Raw genomic sequence first — 15,371 nt, 5'->3', positions numbered from 1 at the left:
CGTAATTCGTAAACCCGTTTGTAATCCAAACTATCCGCCTGATCTTTTTCATCAGCTCTTCTTTCTCTTTCTCTCTCATAGAGAAATTTAGCCATGGAAGTGACGACCGTAGCTTCACATTTTTTCCCAGTTGCGCGCGTTTCTTCGCCAATGAATAGCTCCCGAAATTCGTTTCAAGCCCGAAGTTTGAGTTCATCCTCTCCTAAAGCTTCACTTTCAACTAATTTCATTTCTCATTACTCCGGCGGCAGTGTCACTGCCGACTTCTCCGGTCAAAGGATCCGTCCTGCTTCTCTCAACCCCAATTTCTCTTCAGGATCTAGCGGAAAGCGGCCGGTCGTCACCATGGTACTTCTGTAAACTCAATTTTTAAGTTTTGTTTTTTTCGCCAATCACCCTTATTTAGGGTTCAAACGGAATTAGTTTTAAAGTATTGAAATCCTGTTAAAGGTGTTATCTTTTTAAACGGAATTAGTTCGTTAATTGAAGTTTTCATCCCCAAGCTTTAGCTTGTAGCTGATTAGATAATTTGATAAATGTCATTTTTTGTTGAAATGTTTGAACAGAACAGAGTAGTACCCATATGATTCTAAACGAGTAAGGAATTCTGAATATTGGGATTTCCCCATACGATTTGTCTTACATGTTTAAAGTTCACAATCCTCATGAAGTGAAGACTGAAGACTGCATATATATATATATACAGACTCTTGTAGCATATGACTAAGTGTTCCTTTCTGGGCCAATGGTTATCTTATTTTTTGGAACATGGGTTTTCAACTGTGCATTACTTTTTTTTATAAACTTGCAATCTTTTGGTAGTTCATAAAGTTTATGCTAAAGAAGGTATGTCATTTGATTCATCTGCTTCTGTGGTGAAACAAGCTTAATACTTGCACTCTTTTTAATGCTTTTGTGGGGATCTAAACAAATGTGTAAATGCGGGCTTTGTATCATTTTTATCAGTTGTTGATTGTTTCATCTTTCCAGGTTTATGTAGATACAGTTTATGTTTCTTTAGTTATGATGAACATGGCAATAAAACTTCCTTGCTGCCATAAAAACAAGATATTTTGCTTCTCGAGAACTTCCTTATTTGACCACAAAAAGATTTGTCATGCATGTCGGGTTTTGCCCACTTTTATTATCCTATTAGATGATGATGTTTATTCTTCCTTTCTCGAACAACAGGTAATTCCATTTTCACGAGGAAGTGCATGGGAGCAGCCTCCTCCAGATCTAGCATCTTACTTGTATAAAAATCGCATTGTCTATTTAGGCATGTCTCTTGTTCCATCTGTTACTGAGTTAATAATGGCAGAATTTCTTTACCTCCAATATGAAGATGAAGAGAAGCCAATTTATCTTTACATCAACTCAACTGGCACAACAAAGGTGAACACTTCTACACACTTGGAGCTTGTTTGATCTTCGTTTTGTTTATTTGCCAAAAAAATATTAACTGGATTATGGGTAGAAAAAATTGTTTGATAATACTTAAAAAAATGTTTATTTTGGTTCTTTTACCCATATACCCTTAACTTTGATGATAGGATTTAGGGTGTATAACAAACAGACTTGAAAAGCTAGGGTGTTTTGGCATTTTTTTTTATGATTAGATTGATGAGTTCATAGTTGAAGCTAAACATCAAAAAAAGTAACAAACCCTTGGTTATCTACCTGTTTATAACTTTTGATAAGCAAAATTATAAAAGAAATTGCATCACGTGTCTACGGATTTTGGGCGTCTTTAGCATCATATTAATATGATCTTGATCTTAATATCTTTTGCATCTAATCCAGGGTGGAGAGAAGTTGGGTTATGAGACAGAAGCTTTTGCTGTTTATGATGTCATGAGGTCATAAGATATTTTTGTGATTCTTTCTGTTAACATAAAACGAATCAGAAAACTTTGATTTATTTTCGTAAATAATACTGCAGCTATGTTAAACCACCTATTTTCACACTATGTGTGGGTAATGCTTGGGGAGAAGCAGCTTTGCTTTTAGCTGCTGGTGCAAAAGGCAATAGATCTGCGTTGCCATCATCAACCATTATGATGAAACAGGTGAATCATCTTTATCTTATTAGCCGAGACATGTGCTGCATAAACATTTATTTTGACGAAGAAAGAAAAGGCTCATATCCTCCTCAAAATGATTTTTCTTTTCAGCCAATTGCAAGGTTCCAAGGGCAGGCGACAGATGTGGAGCTTGCAAGAAAAGAAATTAAGAAAGTGAAGGAAGAATTGGTAAGTAGTTCCTCTCAGCGCCAATTAAGAGTTGGTGTAAACTGTATATAAATATAATTTAATTATTTGGCAAAAGGTAAAATTGTATGCTAAGCACATGGGAAAGACTGTTGAACAAATTGTAGAAGATATAAAGCGGCCAAAATACTTCAGTCCAAGTGAGGCTGTTGAGTATGGCATCATTGATAAGGTATTATTAACACTCCTTACTACCTCCTCGTGACAAATAATAATTCAGTAATTCGGACGCTTTTTCAATATTATTCTGTAATTCGACTTGGAGCAGGTTGTTTACAATGAGAAGGGCACGGAAGATCGAGGAGTGGTTTCTGACCTGAAAAAAGCACAGCTCATATAGTGTTTCATGTCTCTGAGATTTCAGGTTGTTGTAATCCCATACCCACAATGGATGTTGGATTTTACTTATTGTTACTGGGGATTATTTATTTAAAGCCTCTTATTGTTGATGCTCTCCTTATCTCTAATACAGATCAGACCAGACCAGTTTGGCATCATCTTGTTGTTACTACTTAGAAGCCATTTGATGAACGAGTTGGTTTCAAGTCCTGCATTTCACTTCACTGTAGAAGGTTACTACAATACAACCACAACTAGCCTGCAGAAAAGATGAAAAAGCCGATTGTAGGGATATTGTTTTTGTGCGTTGCTTTGATTAATACAATACTCTGTTGTGACAAAATTCAACAAGAAATTAGGATAATGAATTTTCCAGTTAAGAATCAAGTATATTAGAAGCCGTGGCATTGATGAATAGTTTACATGTCTTTACACAATTATAAGAAATTAATACACGTAAATAATGAAGATCTCATGATAATAATAATAATAAACATACAAATTACTTGGAAATATAAATTGATTGCAATAGTTGTGCTAAAGTAAATAAACATTATGTGATGCAAAATCACAGTAGTATCTCTCAATTGTAGTAGAAATGGAAGATGAACAAAATCCAGAATTATTCAAGCACTAGCAATTGTACTAGTTGTGAGAATTACATATCAATTTTTGGCACCAAAAATTTGTATAATTTAACAATACATTATTATTCCAAAAAATATAGGGGGACTCTTATTTCTTTACCTCTACTGATTCATTTTCAGTGGAAGCATCGTTTGGTTCAGCTTTCTGCTTCAAAGCCGCAAATCTTTCTTCTTCAGCTTGACGCATTATAGCTTGGGATTGCATAACTTTCACCATCTCTTTCATGTTCCTTTCTTCCCCTTCTAGTTGTTCTTTCATTATCATTTGAGCTTCTATATCAAGCGGTTTTAAGTGTTCTTCAATAGCCACCTCCTGGTTATATAAAACAAATTAAAACAGCAATCAAGAAACAAAACCAATAGCTAGCTAGCTAGGGTTCTGAGTTATAAGATGGATATCACTTAAACTTAAAGCAAGCATGTCTCACCATTTCTTCAAACTTCTTCTTAAATTTTTGCATCTCCTCTACCATATGACGAACTTCTGTCAAAATTATCTTTTCCGGGATCCCTCTCAGAGCTTGCTTCCTAGCTTCTGCCTAGAAAATAAACAACCCAGAAAAGAGAGGAGCCCAAAAGGCCTCATCAAGATCAAATGTGAAAAACATAAAGCGAGATAGTATTAGATTCATTCAGTCTGTATGTTCTTGAATAACTATACTGAAACCTTCTTATTTCCTAAGCTTTATTGGATGTTTGTTCCACTAGGTTTACATAACATATAATGAAATTTCTAAATTTTACATGTGTATCATCTGAATAAGTAAAACAAAACAAAACAAAAAACAGAGAATAAATTCATCAGAAAGATAGCCAAACCTCTTGGAGACGCTTCTGCAACTGCAATCTATGAGAACGGATTTGACGCTCCTCGTATCCTGACAAAACCCTAATATAGAACAAAGCTTTCCTCCCGAAATCTACCAGTTTCTTCATTGTAGATTACTAAATTCCCCTTCAATCTCTTTGTCTCTACCTGGAGCTGTTATTTTCGTAGGTGGAAAGCGTAGTCGTGAATCGTGATGCAAATTTCAGCCCTAAATTGCGACAAAATAATCAATCACTACTGTGAATAACTAACTAAACAGAAACAAACCAATCAAGTCCAATCAAACTGCATTGAACAAACAATTTAAGAGCAAAACTTAATGTGGCAGCAAATTCAAACTGATAACTGAATCAAATGGACTGCAAGAGATTCAAACCTAAGCGGTGAGGACGACAGCCTCCTTGATCTTCTTCTTGGTCTTAACAACTGCAGGCCTCCTCGGATTATCCGATTTGCCTGTGGTGGCGTTTTCCTTAACCTCAGGCCCAACGGTGACCAGACCTTGTCGATCTTAGTCCGTTCCACGTAGTAATTTAATCAGTTTAGGTTAACTTTTGTAAAAATAATATTATAATTTGCTATCTAAATTTTTCAAAACTAAAAAATAAATTCATTTGTTAAAAAGCCTAGTTAATTGTAAAATTGAGATAACTTGTGAGATTTTGAAATTTTTTAAAAATGAATAAAATATTGATATTACTAATTTAATTATTGAAATTAATATATGATTTTAACTATCAAATTTCAAAATAGTTAAAATTCGGTAGTTAAATTAGTGACATAAATCTTTTATTTATTCATAAAGGTTAACGATTAACAAAATTTTGTATAACTAATAATAATGAGACACAAATTATGACGTTCGTAAGAACAAATCCAAAATATTAATAGTCCAAAGAAGAAGTTATAATTTAACCATTTGGAAAAAAAATAAAAATAAAATAAAATTGTTACATAATCTATAAACATTTTTTATTCAACTTTTAATTATTTATTTCAATCAATATTCATTTAAAATATAAATAAAATTGATTTAACTTTTTCCATATCAAAAATTTAATTATAATGTTGAAGGTAATTGTTATTGTAATATGAAAAAAATAAATTAAAATGGCTCGTTGATTATGATGTTTGTAAAGTGTAAAAAATAACAGCTCATAAGTCATAATAGGATCATGATACTTGTTTTGTTGAAAATTTATAGTAGGAAACTTAATATGCAAAAATGGGCTTATTTTCAAAAATATTAATTATGTTTGAAAATCAGGAAGGCTTCTATGTAATTAGAGTTAAACGAATCAATATTATTAAATTTGTTAATATATATATATATATATATAATTAAAGTACAATTCATACATTAATTTATTTAAATTAACACTCAAATAAAATGTATTTTTTAAGTGAAATAAAACAAAAATATCGCTCAAACTCAGTTCCACGTTTTCAAATAGGGAAAATTATGATACTTTATATATTAAAAATATAAATTGTTGTAGAATTTTCAAATATATTAAAGTTATATTGCTCTTCAAATATATTAACCTTAAGTTAAGTAGAATTATTATATAGTGTTTATAACTTTTAATTCATAAATAAATCTCACTTCAAGTCCTTTACTATGTTTAAAAAAATGATATGTTTTTCATTAGTTTTTGGCCCATCTATCAGGCAGTTTTTGTTGTCAATCTATTGTTTGTAAGTCCTTAAGCTAACAATCATTTGTCATACTTAAAAAACAATTATAATATTTTGTTTATAATTCTTAACAATTTTATTGTAAAAAAATAATTATAATATTTTGTTTATAATTCTTAACAATATTATTTAAAAAGAAAAATATTCAGTTCAAAACTTATAAATATTACAGGTTAGCAAAAATCATATGAAGGATAAATAAAAAAAAAAAAAAAATTGAAGGGAAACCTATATCTATCTTGTTTACATTTAAATGCTTAAATATATGAAGAGGGAGAGGAAAAGGGTTATCTGAAATGTGGAGGTGTTTCATAATTATCCCACATCGGGAAGGAAACCCATCTCCAAGGATCTTCTCTGTCTATAAAAAACTTCCGCTGCTAGATAAGTAAGGTACGCAGCCGCGCGGTGTGCACATAGCGAACTATTCTTTCGCCTTTTACTAAAGAATACCGTGTGCATACGCTTATTTTTGTAGGGGTTTATCTTTAAGATAGACTCCATAAATTTTAGTTCAAAATAGTCTTATGTTAAACTCTAGTCTTCTTGCAAAAGGGTTTTTGGTTCTGAACATCCCAAATATTTCCATTGTTTTCTAATGTCTTACTAGATTTCCTTTGACAGGATTTCCATTGTTACTTGTAGTGGTAATTTGATTCCAATTTATGTGTATTCTGAACATGGATGAAAGGTGAAAAGATGTCTCTTATATATTATGTTCACAAGTAAAAATCTTGTAAGTTTTCTAACAAACAGTATATACCTTCCATTCTTTCTTAGGATGCAAGGTAGTTTCTAAGCTTCTTGTGATATAGTAAGAGAAGGATGCAGTTAATTCGAGTTAAGAATTATTATTATCAACAAGCATTCCATTTGTGAACACATGAAAATAAAACTATCAAATATTGATGAAAATGTGGATCCTTGAACATGGGACTTTGGCAATTAACTTCCTAGGGAGATTACCTTCTTGATTTTGTATATGAACTGTGAAACTAAAAAAAAAAAAAAAAAAAAAAGAACAAAAAGAAAGATGTATTTGAGAATTAGAGTTGTGAGGTGTGCTGCATCATTTTGATTTGTGAGAGGAAATTCAGCCATGAAGATTGATTTATCTATTGTTTTTGAGGGTGGGAATTCTGTTTTATCAACTTATATTTTTGGAGAAAATCAAGGCCTCATTATTGAAGAGATTATTTATTGTTATGAATGTTTTTTCTTCATGAATGAATAAGCTACTTAATGACTGAAAAGGGGTTATTTCTTTCTTCATCTTTTGTAATGTTTCTTTCTCCAAATTGAAGTGTCTGGATTTATAGTATGAAGGACTAAAGCTTTTACAATCAATCTAATTATTGTTTAGAACAACTTAATTTGAATGTTCTTGTTGAGTTTACATAGGATCCGATCATCTTATGCAAATTAATTGTGAACCAGCAAAAGTTACAAACAAAATAAAAAATATTCCGATGCCGGGAATCGAACCCGGGTCCCCTGGGTGAAAGCCAGATATCCTAACCGCTGGACGACATCGGATCATGTTATGTTTTATTACATAAAATAACAAATCTAAATCCATAATAAGAACTGATTGTTGAAGGTGTAGCACAACTATTATGGAAAACTACAAGTACAGAACAATTAAATTTTGTATATAGCTTTTTCTTTTTCTTTTTTATAAATGGAGAAATTTAACTTTATATATGAAACAAATTGTTCATTGCCACTACAAGTAACATTAATACATTATCAAAACAAAATGATAACTATATTGTTATTCAACCTTAGAATTTGTACAAATAATTAACTACATTGAAGGTCACAAATAGCATTATTATTATTCTAATCCAAGATCAAACAATTGTAACAATGGCATGTGCAGCTTTGAGATTTCTCTTTCAATATAATTTTGCTTGTAACTAGGGATCATCTGTTTTTCAGAATGAATGTTCTAACTTTTGTACAAATTAACATAAATGGTTAATTATTTTAAATTCAAGTACATGAAATATAAGATTAACTTCAAACAGTTGTGTAAATCCATAAAATAACACACAACATTTGATGCAAAAAATCACACACTAGTATTCTCTCCATTGTAGTTATTCAAACACTAGCATTAGTACTAGTTGTGAGAATTACATACAAGATCATTCCAAAACATATATGGGGGTCTCAGCCTGAGGAGTTCGTCGATTTTGTTTCATTTTCCGACGAATCATCCTTTGGTTCTACTTTCTGTTGCAAAACCGCAAATCTTTCTTCTTCAGCTTGTCGCATTATAGCTTGGGATTGCATAACTTTCACCATCTCTTTCATGTTCCTTTCTTCCCCTTCTAGTTGCTCTTTCATTATCATTTGAGCTTCCATATCAAGTGGTTTTAAGTGTTCTTCAATAGCCACCTCCTAAATATATAAAACAAATTAAAACAGCAATCAAGAAACAAAACCAATAGCTAGCTAGCTAGGGTTCTAGGTTAAAAGATGAATATCTCTTAAACTTAAAGCAAGCATATCTCACCATTTCTTCAAACTTTTTCTTAAATTTTTGCATCTCTTCTACCATATGACGAACTTCTGTCAAGATTATCTTTTCCGGGATCCCTCTCAGAGCTTGCTTCCTAACTTCTGCCTAGAAAAGAAACAACCCAGAAAAGAGATGAGTCTAAAAATCAAAAGATTCAAATATAAAATGGAGTTTGGTTTCATGTAAAACGCATTCATTCAATTATCAATATATATTATATACAAAGTGAAATTTAGAGGTGTATCTGAATAAGTGAGCACATATATAGAAGACCAGAAAGATAGTAAGACCTCTTGAAGTCGCTTCTGCAGGTGCAATCTATGAGATCGAATTTGACGCTCCTCGTATCCTGACAAAACCCTAATGTAGAACAATGTTTTCCTCCCGAAATCTATCAGTTTCTTCATTGTAGATTACTCTCTCACTCTAACTCTAATTATCTTCAGATAATCAAATGATTCAATTGCTAAAGATGGGACAGACCGGAGCTATTTCTACGAGAGAAATCGATTTAGGTTTATGATAATATATATAAATAAATATAGTTTAATTATTCTGTGTTAAAATTACATATGTTTCTTATTTTGGTTCCATTTTTAAAAAAAAATTCAACCATAATTAAACATATTGCCATCTAATCTTATTATATTTCTCAATTTACTAACTAAAATATATTTCATTTATTTATAAAAAAAAAAGCACACAAATCCTCAAAATGACTGTCATTAAACATATTTTAAATAAACTCAAGTTTATTTAAATAAATCCTTTTCAAAAATGGGAAACAGAAAATGGGAAAACAAATTATTTCAAGTTCAGACTTAAGATCAAAGGTGGTCTCTGGAAAGAAAGCAGTTACACTGTATGTCCCACATCAAATAAAGAGAAGAATATAAAGTTGAAATCTAAGGTTTTACAAAATAAAAGAATAATTAAATCTTCAGGGGGGAATGAAAGAAGGAAAGTATAGCATTCTGAGATAAAAGATGAATAAAAATATCCCTTTTTTTTAACACACAGTGTCTAAAATATTGGAATCTCCACAGGAAGCAGAAGAAGAAGTATTTCCCTGCTGTTGCTGCTGCTGCTGCTTCTGTTGCTGCTGCTGCTGCTTATACTTGAGCAGTCTTTTTTTAAGCATCTGATGGCACATGTCGAAAAAAGGATGCCTGAGGGCTTCTTCAGCACTTAACCTCAATCTTGGATTCACTGTTAAACACTTGTCTATCAGATCAAACAGCGATTCTGGAATGCATTCTATAAATTCGGCTCTCTTTGTGTTCTTTTTGCACCATTCTTCTATACTCATACAACCCAAGAATTCTGTGTCCAAAAGCTCCTGTTGTATGTACCAATCTTAATTAATTCATTCATTCATATACACACTTTACTCATTTCTATTTTCAATCCTTTAAAGTTCAAGTGATTGTACCTCTGGAAATGAAGCTTCTCTGTCATGTAGCTTTGCCACTTCCCAGATACTTTCACTTCCACTCAACTTAGCAATTTCCTTTATATTTCTGCATTAAATAAATGAATTTGATGACTAAAATATTGTATATAATATTTGAAATGCTATAAGAGAGAAAATAATTAATTACTGATCAGGTTCGCCAGAAAAAGGCGGTTTGCCTATCATAAAGTAGAGTAATGTTACTCCAGCAGACCAGATATCCAACTTTGGCCCTTGGAGTGTTGATCTTAGAAGTACCTGCAAGTAACATACATCAAATAATAAGGCCTTCTCTCATTTCATTTATCAAATCAACAACAATATATTACTCATTTCTTTAGGACAAGTGAAACGCAATAATAATTATAACATTTGTGAAATTACTATATTTTGAAGCCAAATTAGTTAATTTATCAATTCCTACCTCAGGAGCTCGAAAGCCCTTTGTGCCAACACATGGACCTTCCCGTTTATGATTTCCATCCCCTACAACAGGCAGATAGGATATGGCTCAAAAGAGAAAAACAAATAATAATAGAACTATTCTTACAATGGGGAAGGAAAAAATATAAAGCACCTTTCTTATATGCAAGGGCAGCACCTGGAACTGGCATGCCATGAGAATGCAACGGCATTGGAGTACAATAAACCTGTCTTTTGTGATCCGCTCTTCCAGGAAAGGCTGAAACCCTCTTTCTTTTGGAAGATGCAAGACTGAGTGATGATTCATTATTTGGAATGGACTGAGTCTGCATTGATTTCTGAACAAAGCTCAGTAATTCCTTTCTACCTTGGAATGGAACAGGTTCCCTCAACTTTTCTCCAGAAGGAGTTCTAGTGCTTGTCAGTCCAGAGCCATTTTCACCTTGGCTTTTCAATCCATTATTATTATTGCCATCTAATTCTGGATCGCCGTTTTTATGCTCACCAGCCTTCTTCCTCTGGTGCTTGGATGATGCAACTGATTGAAAGCATCTTCCTCTGTCAATATCCATTGCTTTAGGAGTTTTGCCAATAGGAAGATTCTGTTTTCCATGAAGAATTGATTTGGTAGGAGGGAATGGAATTTTATTCAAGCTCGAAGTAGATGTGACAGTTGATTTGTCTGTGAAATTGTAAATGATGAAGAAAATTATGAACTGACTGTACACACTTTATTTTGAAACTACTTCCTCTTGTTATTCTTTGAAGATTGTTTAATATAATTTCTACAAAGGTAAAGCACAATACATATAAGCAGTAGTACTGTACTTAAAAACAAATAGGAGAATATTTGAAGGAGAAACTCTAATATAATTTAATTTTTTTACCCTTTTCTCATCTTTCTTAAAGGATGGTAGGTCTTTAACATCATAGATGAAAAGATTAATAATAAATTGCACACAAAAAAAACTTAGTTAAGTACTTTAAGTACATTTCTAACATTAGTTTAATATTTATCAAATCAACTTAAATATCAAGTACTTTAAATTTAGATTTTTTTTTTGGTTTATTTCGCATATAATTTTCAGACACATAACTAATTCGACACTTCAAAAAAATTCAGCATTCCAGACACTTAATTTTCAATTTTTATAATTTTGTTTATGTTTTTCACTTAAATATACAGTGGTTGCTAAGGTATAAATCTGAGTTCAGACAGAAAGTGCAAAATCCTAAACATCTTCAATGCTTGTTAATAAATCAGCAATTAAGTAGATTAGCTTACCAGTATTTCCATACTTGTGATGCAAATCCTGCAAAACAAACAGATGGATGGAAAGATATAAATTTGGGTTGGTATATTGAGAAAATTGAAGTACCCAACTACCCATTCAAACACCATTTAGAACCTTTTAGAAAGAAAAAAACACATACAATTAGAACGTGGAACATAAATTACTCACCAGGGCAAGGTTGAAGTCAATGAGAAAGCCTTTATTGAACTTGCGAGTGAACAAGAAGTTGCCTGGTTTAATATCTCTATGAACTATACCCTAAGTTACAAACATGATTCTGTTAGTTGTGCAGAGGAAAAAGAAATATAATCCCAAAAGTCGAACTATAAATCAAAATAGTTCACCTGTTTATGTAAACCTGCAAGGGCTCTGAACATGCAATAGCCGTACCACTGAAGTTGAAAAATGTTTATATCTCTCTTCAAAACCTGAAGTAAAAGAAGAAACTTGGTCCACTGGCTGTTAAGGTGAAAGAGGGAAGTTTTGGTTACGTTATCTTACCTCAGGTTTCTCATGCTCAACATGCTGTAGAACAAGGTATTCACAATTTTCAATCTTGAAAGAGCCCTCATGTTTGATCACAAAGTCCATACCCCTGCAATAGAAATACCACTCTAAGATTGCAGGATTTGAAGTTTTAGGACATAATCCACAAAATAAACTCAGGGTCAAGATTGATTACCCAAATCGTTGAAGCATTTTCAGCTCATTATGGACATGGTACTTGTTGGCTTTGGCATGAGGACCTGTAAATTCAAAATCATAATACAAGCTGCATAAATTGACAACAATAAGAAATTGCTCTTAGGTCATATCTTATTTAGCATATGCAGGTCATTAAACTAAAAATAATGTCCTGCAGGTATATCTCTTAGCATGAATTTACAACAAAATACAAACAATGCAATCATGCAAGTGCAATCCCACTTACACTTGATGGCAAATGTTTTTCCATCTTCCTTCCTCTTTGCCCTGTACACAGTTCCATATCCACCTGCATAGGTCGTGAAGCCAGTTAGAGAGTTATCTCCTGAACATGGTAGTCATAACAAGAACAAGTTGAGCAATTTGTAAATCTGTATGTACCTGAACCCTCCTCCTCTTCTACAATAAACGAATCAAACTTTGGTAGTGGTTTTACCTCCTGAAGATTTAATAGAATATAATAATATATGCATTCTTGAGAAAAAAACATTCACAAATATAATAGGTTTAAACAAAATAAAAAATCCAGCACAGTCAGCTAAACAGAAACTTGCCTTTATGGCAGTAGTAATGTGATTTTCCCTTTTATCTTTGGAACAATCCAACTTCTCCTTGTCCTTGTTATTCTTCGTTTGTTCGGTCTCCTTGTCTTTGGAACATTCCAACTTCTCCATGTCCTTGTTATTCTTCGTTTGTTCAGTCTCCTTGTCTTTGGAACAATCCAACTTCTCCTTGTCCTTTTTATTCTTCATTTGTTCGGTCTCCTTGTCTTTGGAACAATCCAACTTCTCCTTGTCCTTGTTATTCTTCCTTTGTTCGGTCTCCTTTGACTTGGACTTCAACTGCACTAAATTATTATCAATTGTTGACAATTGCTTTTTGGAAGAAACAACTCCCTTGATCAACTGCTCACACACAGCCTGCTGCTTAGTAGGGTTTTCTTTAAGAGGGAGAGAGAGATCTAATTTGGAAGAATGAGGCTTGCACTGATTTTGCTGAACAGAAGGCAACTGTTTTTCAGGAGGAAGAGCCTGGTTCAGAACAATTCCTTTCTTTCTGATTGAACATGAACTCTTATTGTTAATTACTGTTCGAGACTCACTTTTATGTGAGTTTTTCATTTGAGCTGAAGCAACGGATTGAATAACATTACCAAAATCTGCATCCTGTGCAAAATGAAGTGTATTTCCAGTATGGACATCACCAAACAGTCCATCTTCAATTGTTCCAACATTTGTATCTTCACAAGCATGACGATTCAACTCGGCCTCCAACAAAGAAAATTTGGGCCCCACAGAATCTTCACAATATGCAGCACTGTCACTGGTGCTATTTCTAATTACAAGGTCATCCAGTTCAAAAGGTTCCAAAATATGAGGGAAGAAAGAATCAGATATTGCCACATCTTTTACATCAGGTTTATGCTCAACACTAAGAAAATGAAATAACATTGCATGATGCGGTAGATATTCAGTTGAATTTGTTTTTATACCCAAGATTTGGCTTTCTACACTATCATTGTATTCAAAGTAGTCCCATCCGCAAATCAATTCTCTTCCTTTGAGATGCACAGGCATTGGGGGGTTAACAACTACATTATTTAAATTGTGTTCGCATTTCATGATGGTCATATTTGCATCCTGCATATACAGAAACTTGTTAAGGTAGATTTTGTGTTATACAGTAATTGGATGTTGCAGTAAACATAATACCAGATAGCAAAACTACTAATTGCAAATAAAGTCAATCCAAAATATTGACCTGGAGGATCATTGTTCACCATGAGGTGAAACAATTTTAGGATGGAATGAATACCACAAGGCATGTCACTGTTATATATGCACAATGCAAAAGGCTTGAAAGAGAGAACATAAATAGTACCTTGTTAGGAACACCATCAAACAGAATTTCTAATCGATGCAGTTTTATGTTTCTTCAACACAATATCCAAAGAAAACAGAAACAACTATGTGCTTGCTCTAAAGCCAAACATAATGGAATCATAGTGCAAGATTTCTCTGTAAGTGATTTAGATTATTACTTCAATCAATAAGATATCCCTACAAATTGCTGATTGACACTGTCAAAATGACATTTATGAAAGAACAAAAGGCAAATTAATACATTACCTCAGGAGAGGGGAGTCGAGCTTCATCTGTCAGCAGAAAGTCCGTTCGGTTATCTTCATTTTCTGCAATTCATCACCGAAAGAGCATACTTAAGTCATACAGCAAAGGTCTATAGAGATCAACTAACAAAATAAGAATCATACCAACGACAGTTTGCAATGAAACTCTCCTTCTAAATATTGGAAGAAAATCAGACTCCAATCTCTTCCTTTTTCGTCTCCTGGAATAAGTCAAGATAATATCATCGCAAAGTTTCCTAGGTCCAAAAACTACGTCCCTCAAACTGAACTTCAAGAAGAATCTTTGAAGCGCCGCGAATGCAACTGAGGATGGCGCCACAAAACGATCTCCTGTCAATAGCAAAGGAGAATCTGGAATTAAACAAAGGCGCTCCACTAGATGAGTCTGTCCATGAAACACAGTGCATCTGCTAGCTATCTCTGAAGAAGACGCATGGCGACCGATCTTGAGAAGAAAAGTAAGTAGATGCCAGGCACTGCGCAGTTCGAGGTTGGCAATCGACTGCGTTCTGGATGATGAGGTAAGCTGAGACTCCATGGATGTCTGGATCTAGAGAATTCAAACCTTATACTTCCGATGAATAATGCTTAATGAGGAAAATGCGTAGCCCTCCGCCGGAGTTGAGAGGAGCGGCAAGGAAACCCCCGACCCTTGCAGGTTTTGAGAATTATAAAGCGCCAATTTCCAAGTTCCCGCCTATTGAATTTCTCAAACAAAATAATAATAAACTATTTGATATTTTACCGTATTTAATCCACATTAATTATTTTTATCAAATAATAATTTCTCATTTTTAAAATAATATATAGTATTTTAATTGGTAAATAAATTATTTAATTGTTAAAACAATGTGTATTGTGATAACTTATTTTAAAAAGAACCAAATAAATCAAGATCAAAATCCCCTGCAAGTTTGAAACATGAAACTCAAGGATTTTCGGCATGAGTATATTTGAATATCTCTCAAAAGTTCAGAGGTGTTTTATAGATATCCCACATCGGAAGGAAACATATTTCCAAGATCCGCCCCCATGT

The 15,371-nt window shown here is 33.0% G+C and overlaps 4 protein-coding genes, 1 non-coding gene and 1 pseudogene across 5 annotated transcripts; 2 read left to right on the top strand and 4 right to left on the bottom strand.

The window, feature by feature from the left end:
• The first annotated feature begins 34 nt into the window (after positions 1-34).
• On the top strand, positions 35-3,024 carry LOC124931355 (ATP-dependent Clp protease proteolytic subunit-related protein 4, chloroplastic). Its single transcript, XM_047471803.1, has 8 exons — positions 35-348; positions 1,192-1,395; positions 1,804-1,859; positions 1,943-2,069; positions 2,175-2,252; positions 2,329-2,442; positions 2,539-2,634; positions 2,743-3,024. Exons 1-7 carry the CDS (start codon positions 94-96, stop codon positions 2,608-2,610), a joined length of 906 nt encoding a protein of 301 aa, XP_047327759.1. The 5' UTR covers positions 35-93; the 3' UTR covers positions 2,611-2,634; positions 2,743-3,024.
• Positions 3,025-3,128: 104 nt separating this feature from the next.
• On the bottom strand, positions 3,129-4,615 carry LOC124931356. The gene is made up of 4 exons (XM_047471804.1): positions 4,462-4,615; positions 4,076-4,293; positions 3,685-3,795; positions 3,129-3,569 (listed from the first exon to the last, which is right to left on the bottom strand). The coding sequence occupies exons 2-4, from the start codon at positions 4,190-4,192 to the stop codon at positions 3,345-3,347; spliced, it is 453 nt and encodes a 150-aa protein (XP_047327760.1). The 5' UTR covers positions 4,193-4,293; positions 4,462-4,615; the 3' UTR covers positions 3,129-3,344.
• Positions 4,616-6,182: 1,567 nt separating this feature from the next.
• LOC124933131 lies at positions 6,183-6,316 on the top strand (annotated as a pseudogene).
• A 931-nt stretch (positions 6,317-7,247) lies between these two features.
• Positions 7,248-7,319, bottom strand: TRNAE-UUC. Its single transcript has one exon. It is a non-coding gene; the product is annotated as a tRNA-Glu (tRNA).
• A 425-nt stretch (positions 7,320-7,744) lies between these two features.
• Positions 7,745-8,771, bottom strand: LOC124932628. Its single transcript, XM_047473286.1, has 3 exons — positions 8,601-8,771; positions 8,305-8,415; positions 7,745-8,189 (listed from the first exon to the last, which is right to left on the bottom strand). Exons 1-3 carry the CDS (start codon positions 8,715-8,717, stop codon positions 7,959-7,961), a joined length of 459 nt encoding a protein of 152 aa, XP_047329242.1. The 5' UTR covers positions 8,718-8,771; the 3' UTR covers positions 7,745-7,958.
• A 377-nt stretch (positions 8,772-9,148) lies between these two features.
• Positions 9,149-14,975, bottom strand: LOC124932817 (probable serine/threonine-protein kinase cdc7). The gene is made up of 15 exons (XM_047473500.1): positions 14,459-14,975; positions 14,316-14,377; positions 12,741-13,826; positions 12,568-12,625; positions 12,413-12,475; positions 12,164-12,227; positions 11,983-12,076; positions 11,826-11,909; positions 11,650-11,739; positions 11,472-11,499; positions 10,341-10,868; positions 10,188-10,249; positions 9,912-10,021; positions 9,743-9,830; positions 9,149-9,649 (listed from the first exon to the last, which is right to left on the bottom strand). Exons 1-15 carry the CDS (start codon positions 14,871-14,873, stop codon positions 9,320-9,322), a joined length of 3,162 nt encoding a protein of 1,053 aa, XP_047329456.1. The 5' UTR covers positions 14,874-14,975; the 3' UTR covers positions 9,149-9,319.
• Positions 14,976-15,371: the final 396 nt, after the last annotated feature.

Source organism: Impatiens glandulifera, chromosome 3, assembly GCF_907164915.1.
Source record: "Impatiens glandulifera chromosome 3, dImpGla2.1, whole genome shotgun sequence".
NCBI lineage: Eukaryota > Viridiplantae > Streptophyta > Magnoliopsida > Ericales > Balsaminaceae > Impatiens > Impatiens glandulifera.
Note: the sequence above shows the minus strand (reverse complement) of the source record. Positions and strands in the feature narration are given on the sequence as shown.

Coding starts and splice junctions, on each gene's coding strand:
- LOC124931355 (XM_047471803.1), top strand. CDS start 94: ATGGAAGTGACGACCGTAGCTTCACATTTTTTCCCAGTTGCGCGCGTT. Junction 349..1,191: donor AGCGGCCGGTCGTCACCATG/GTACTTCTGTAA, acceptor CTCGAACAACAG/GTAATTCCATTTTCACGAGG. Junction 2,443..2,538: donor AGTATGGCATCATTGATAAG/GTATTATTAACA, acceptor GACTTGGAGCAG/GTTGTTTACAATGAGAAGGG.
- LOC124931356 (XM_047471804.1), bottom strand. CDS start 4,192: ATGAAGAAACTGGTAGATTTCGGGAGGAAAGCTTTGTTCTATATTAGG. Junction 3,796..4,075: donor TGCAGAAGCGTCTCCAAGAG/GTTTGGCTATCT, acceptor TTTATTTTCTAG/GCAGAAGCTAGGAAGCAAGC. Junction 3,570..3,684: donor AGAAGAAGTTTGAAGAAATG/GTGAGACATGCT, acceptor TTATATAACCAG/GAGGTGGCTATTGAAGAACA.
- LOC124932628 (XM_047473286.1), bottom strand. CDS start 8,717: ATGAAGAAACTGATAGATTTCGGGAGGAAAACATTGTTCTACATTAGG. Junction 8,416..8,600: donor TGCAGAAGCGACTTCAAGAG/GTCTTACTATCT, acceptor TTTCTTTTCTAG/GCAGAAGTTAGGAAGCAAGC. Junction 8,190..8,304: donor AGAAAAAGTTTGAAGAAATG/GTGAGATATGCT, acceptor TTATATATTTAG/GAGGTGGCTATTGAAGAACA.
- LOC124932817 (XM_047473500.1), bottom strand. CDS start 14,873: ATGGAGTCTCAGCTTACCTCATCATCCAGAACGCAGTCGATTGCCAAC. Junction 12,476..12,567: donor AGAAGAGGAGGAGGGTTCAG/GTACATACAGAT, acceptor CGACCTATGCAG/GTGGATATGGAACTGTGTAC. Junction 9,650..9,742: donor GAGAAGCTTCATTTCCAGAG/GTACAATCACTT, acceptor TACATACAACAG/GAGCTTTTGGACACAGAATT.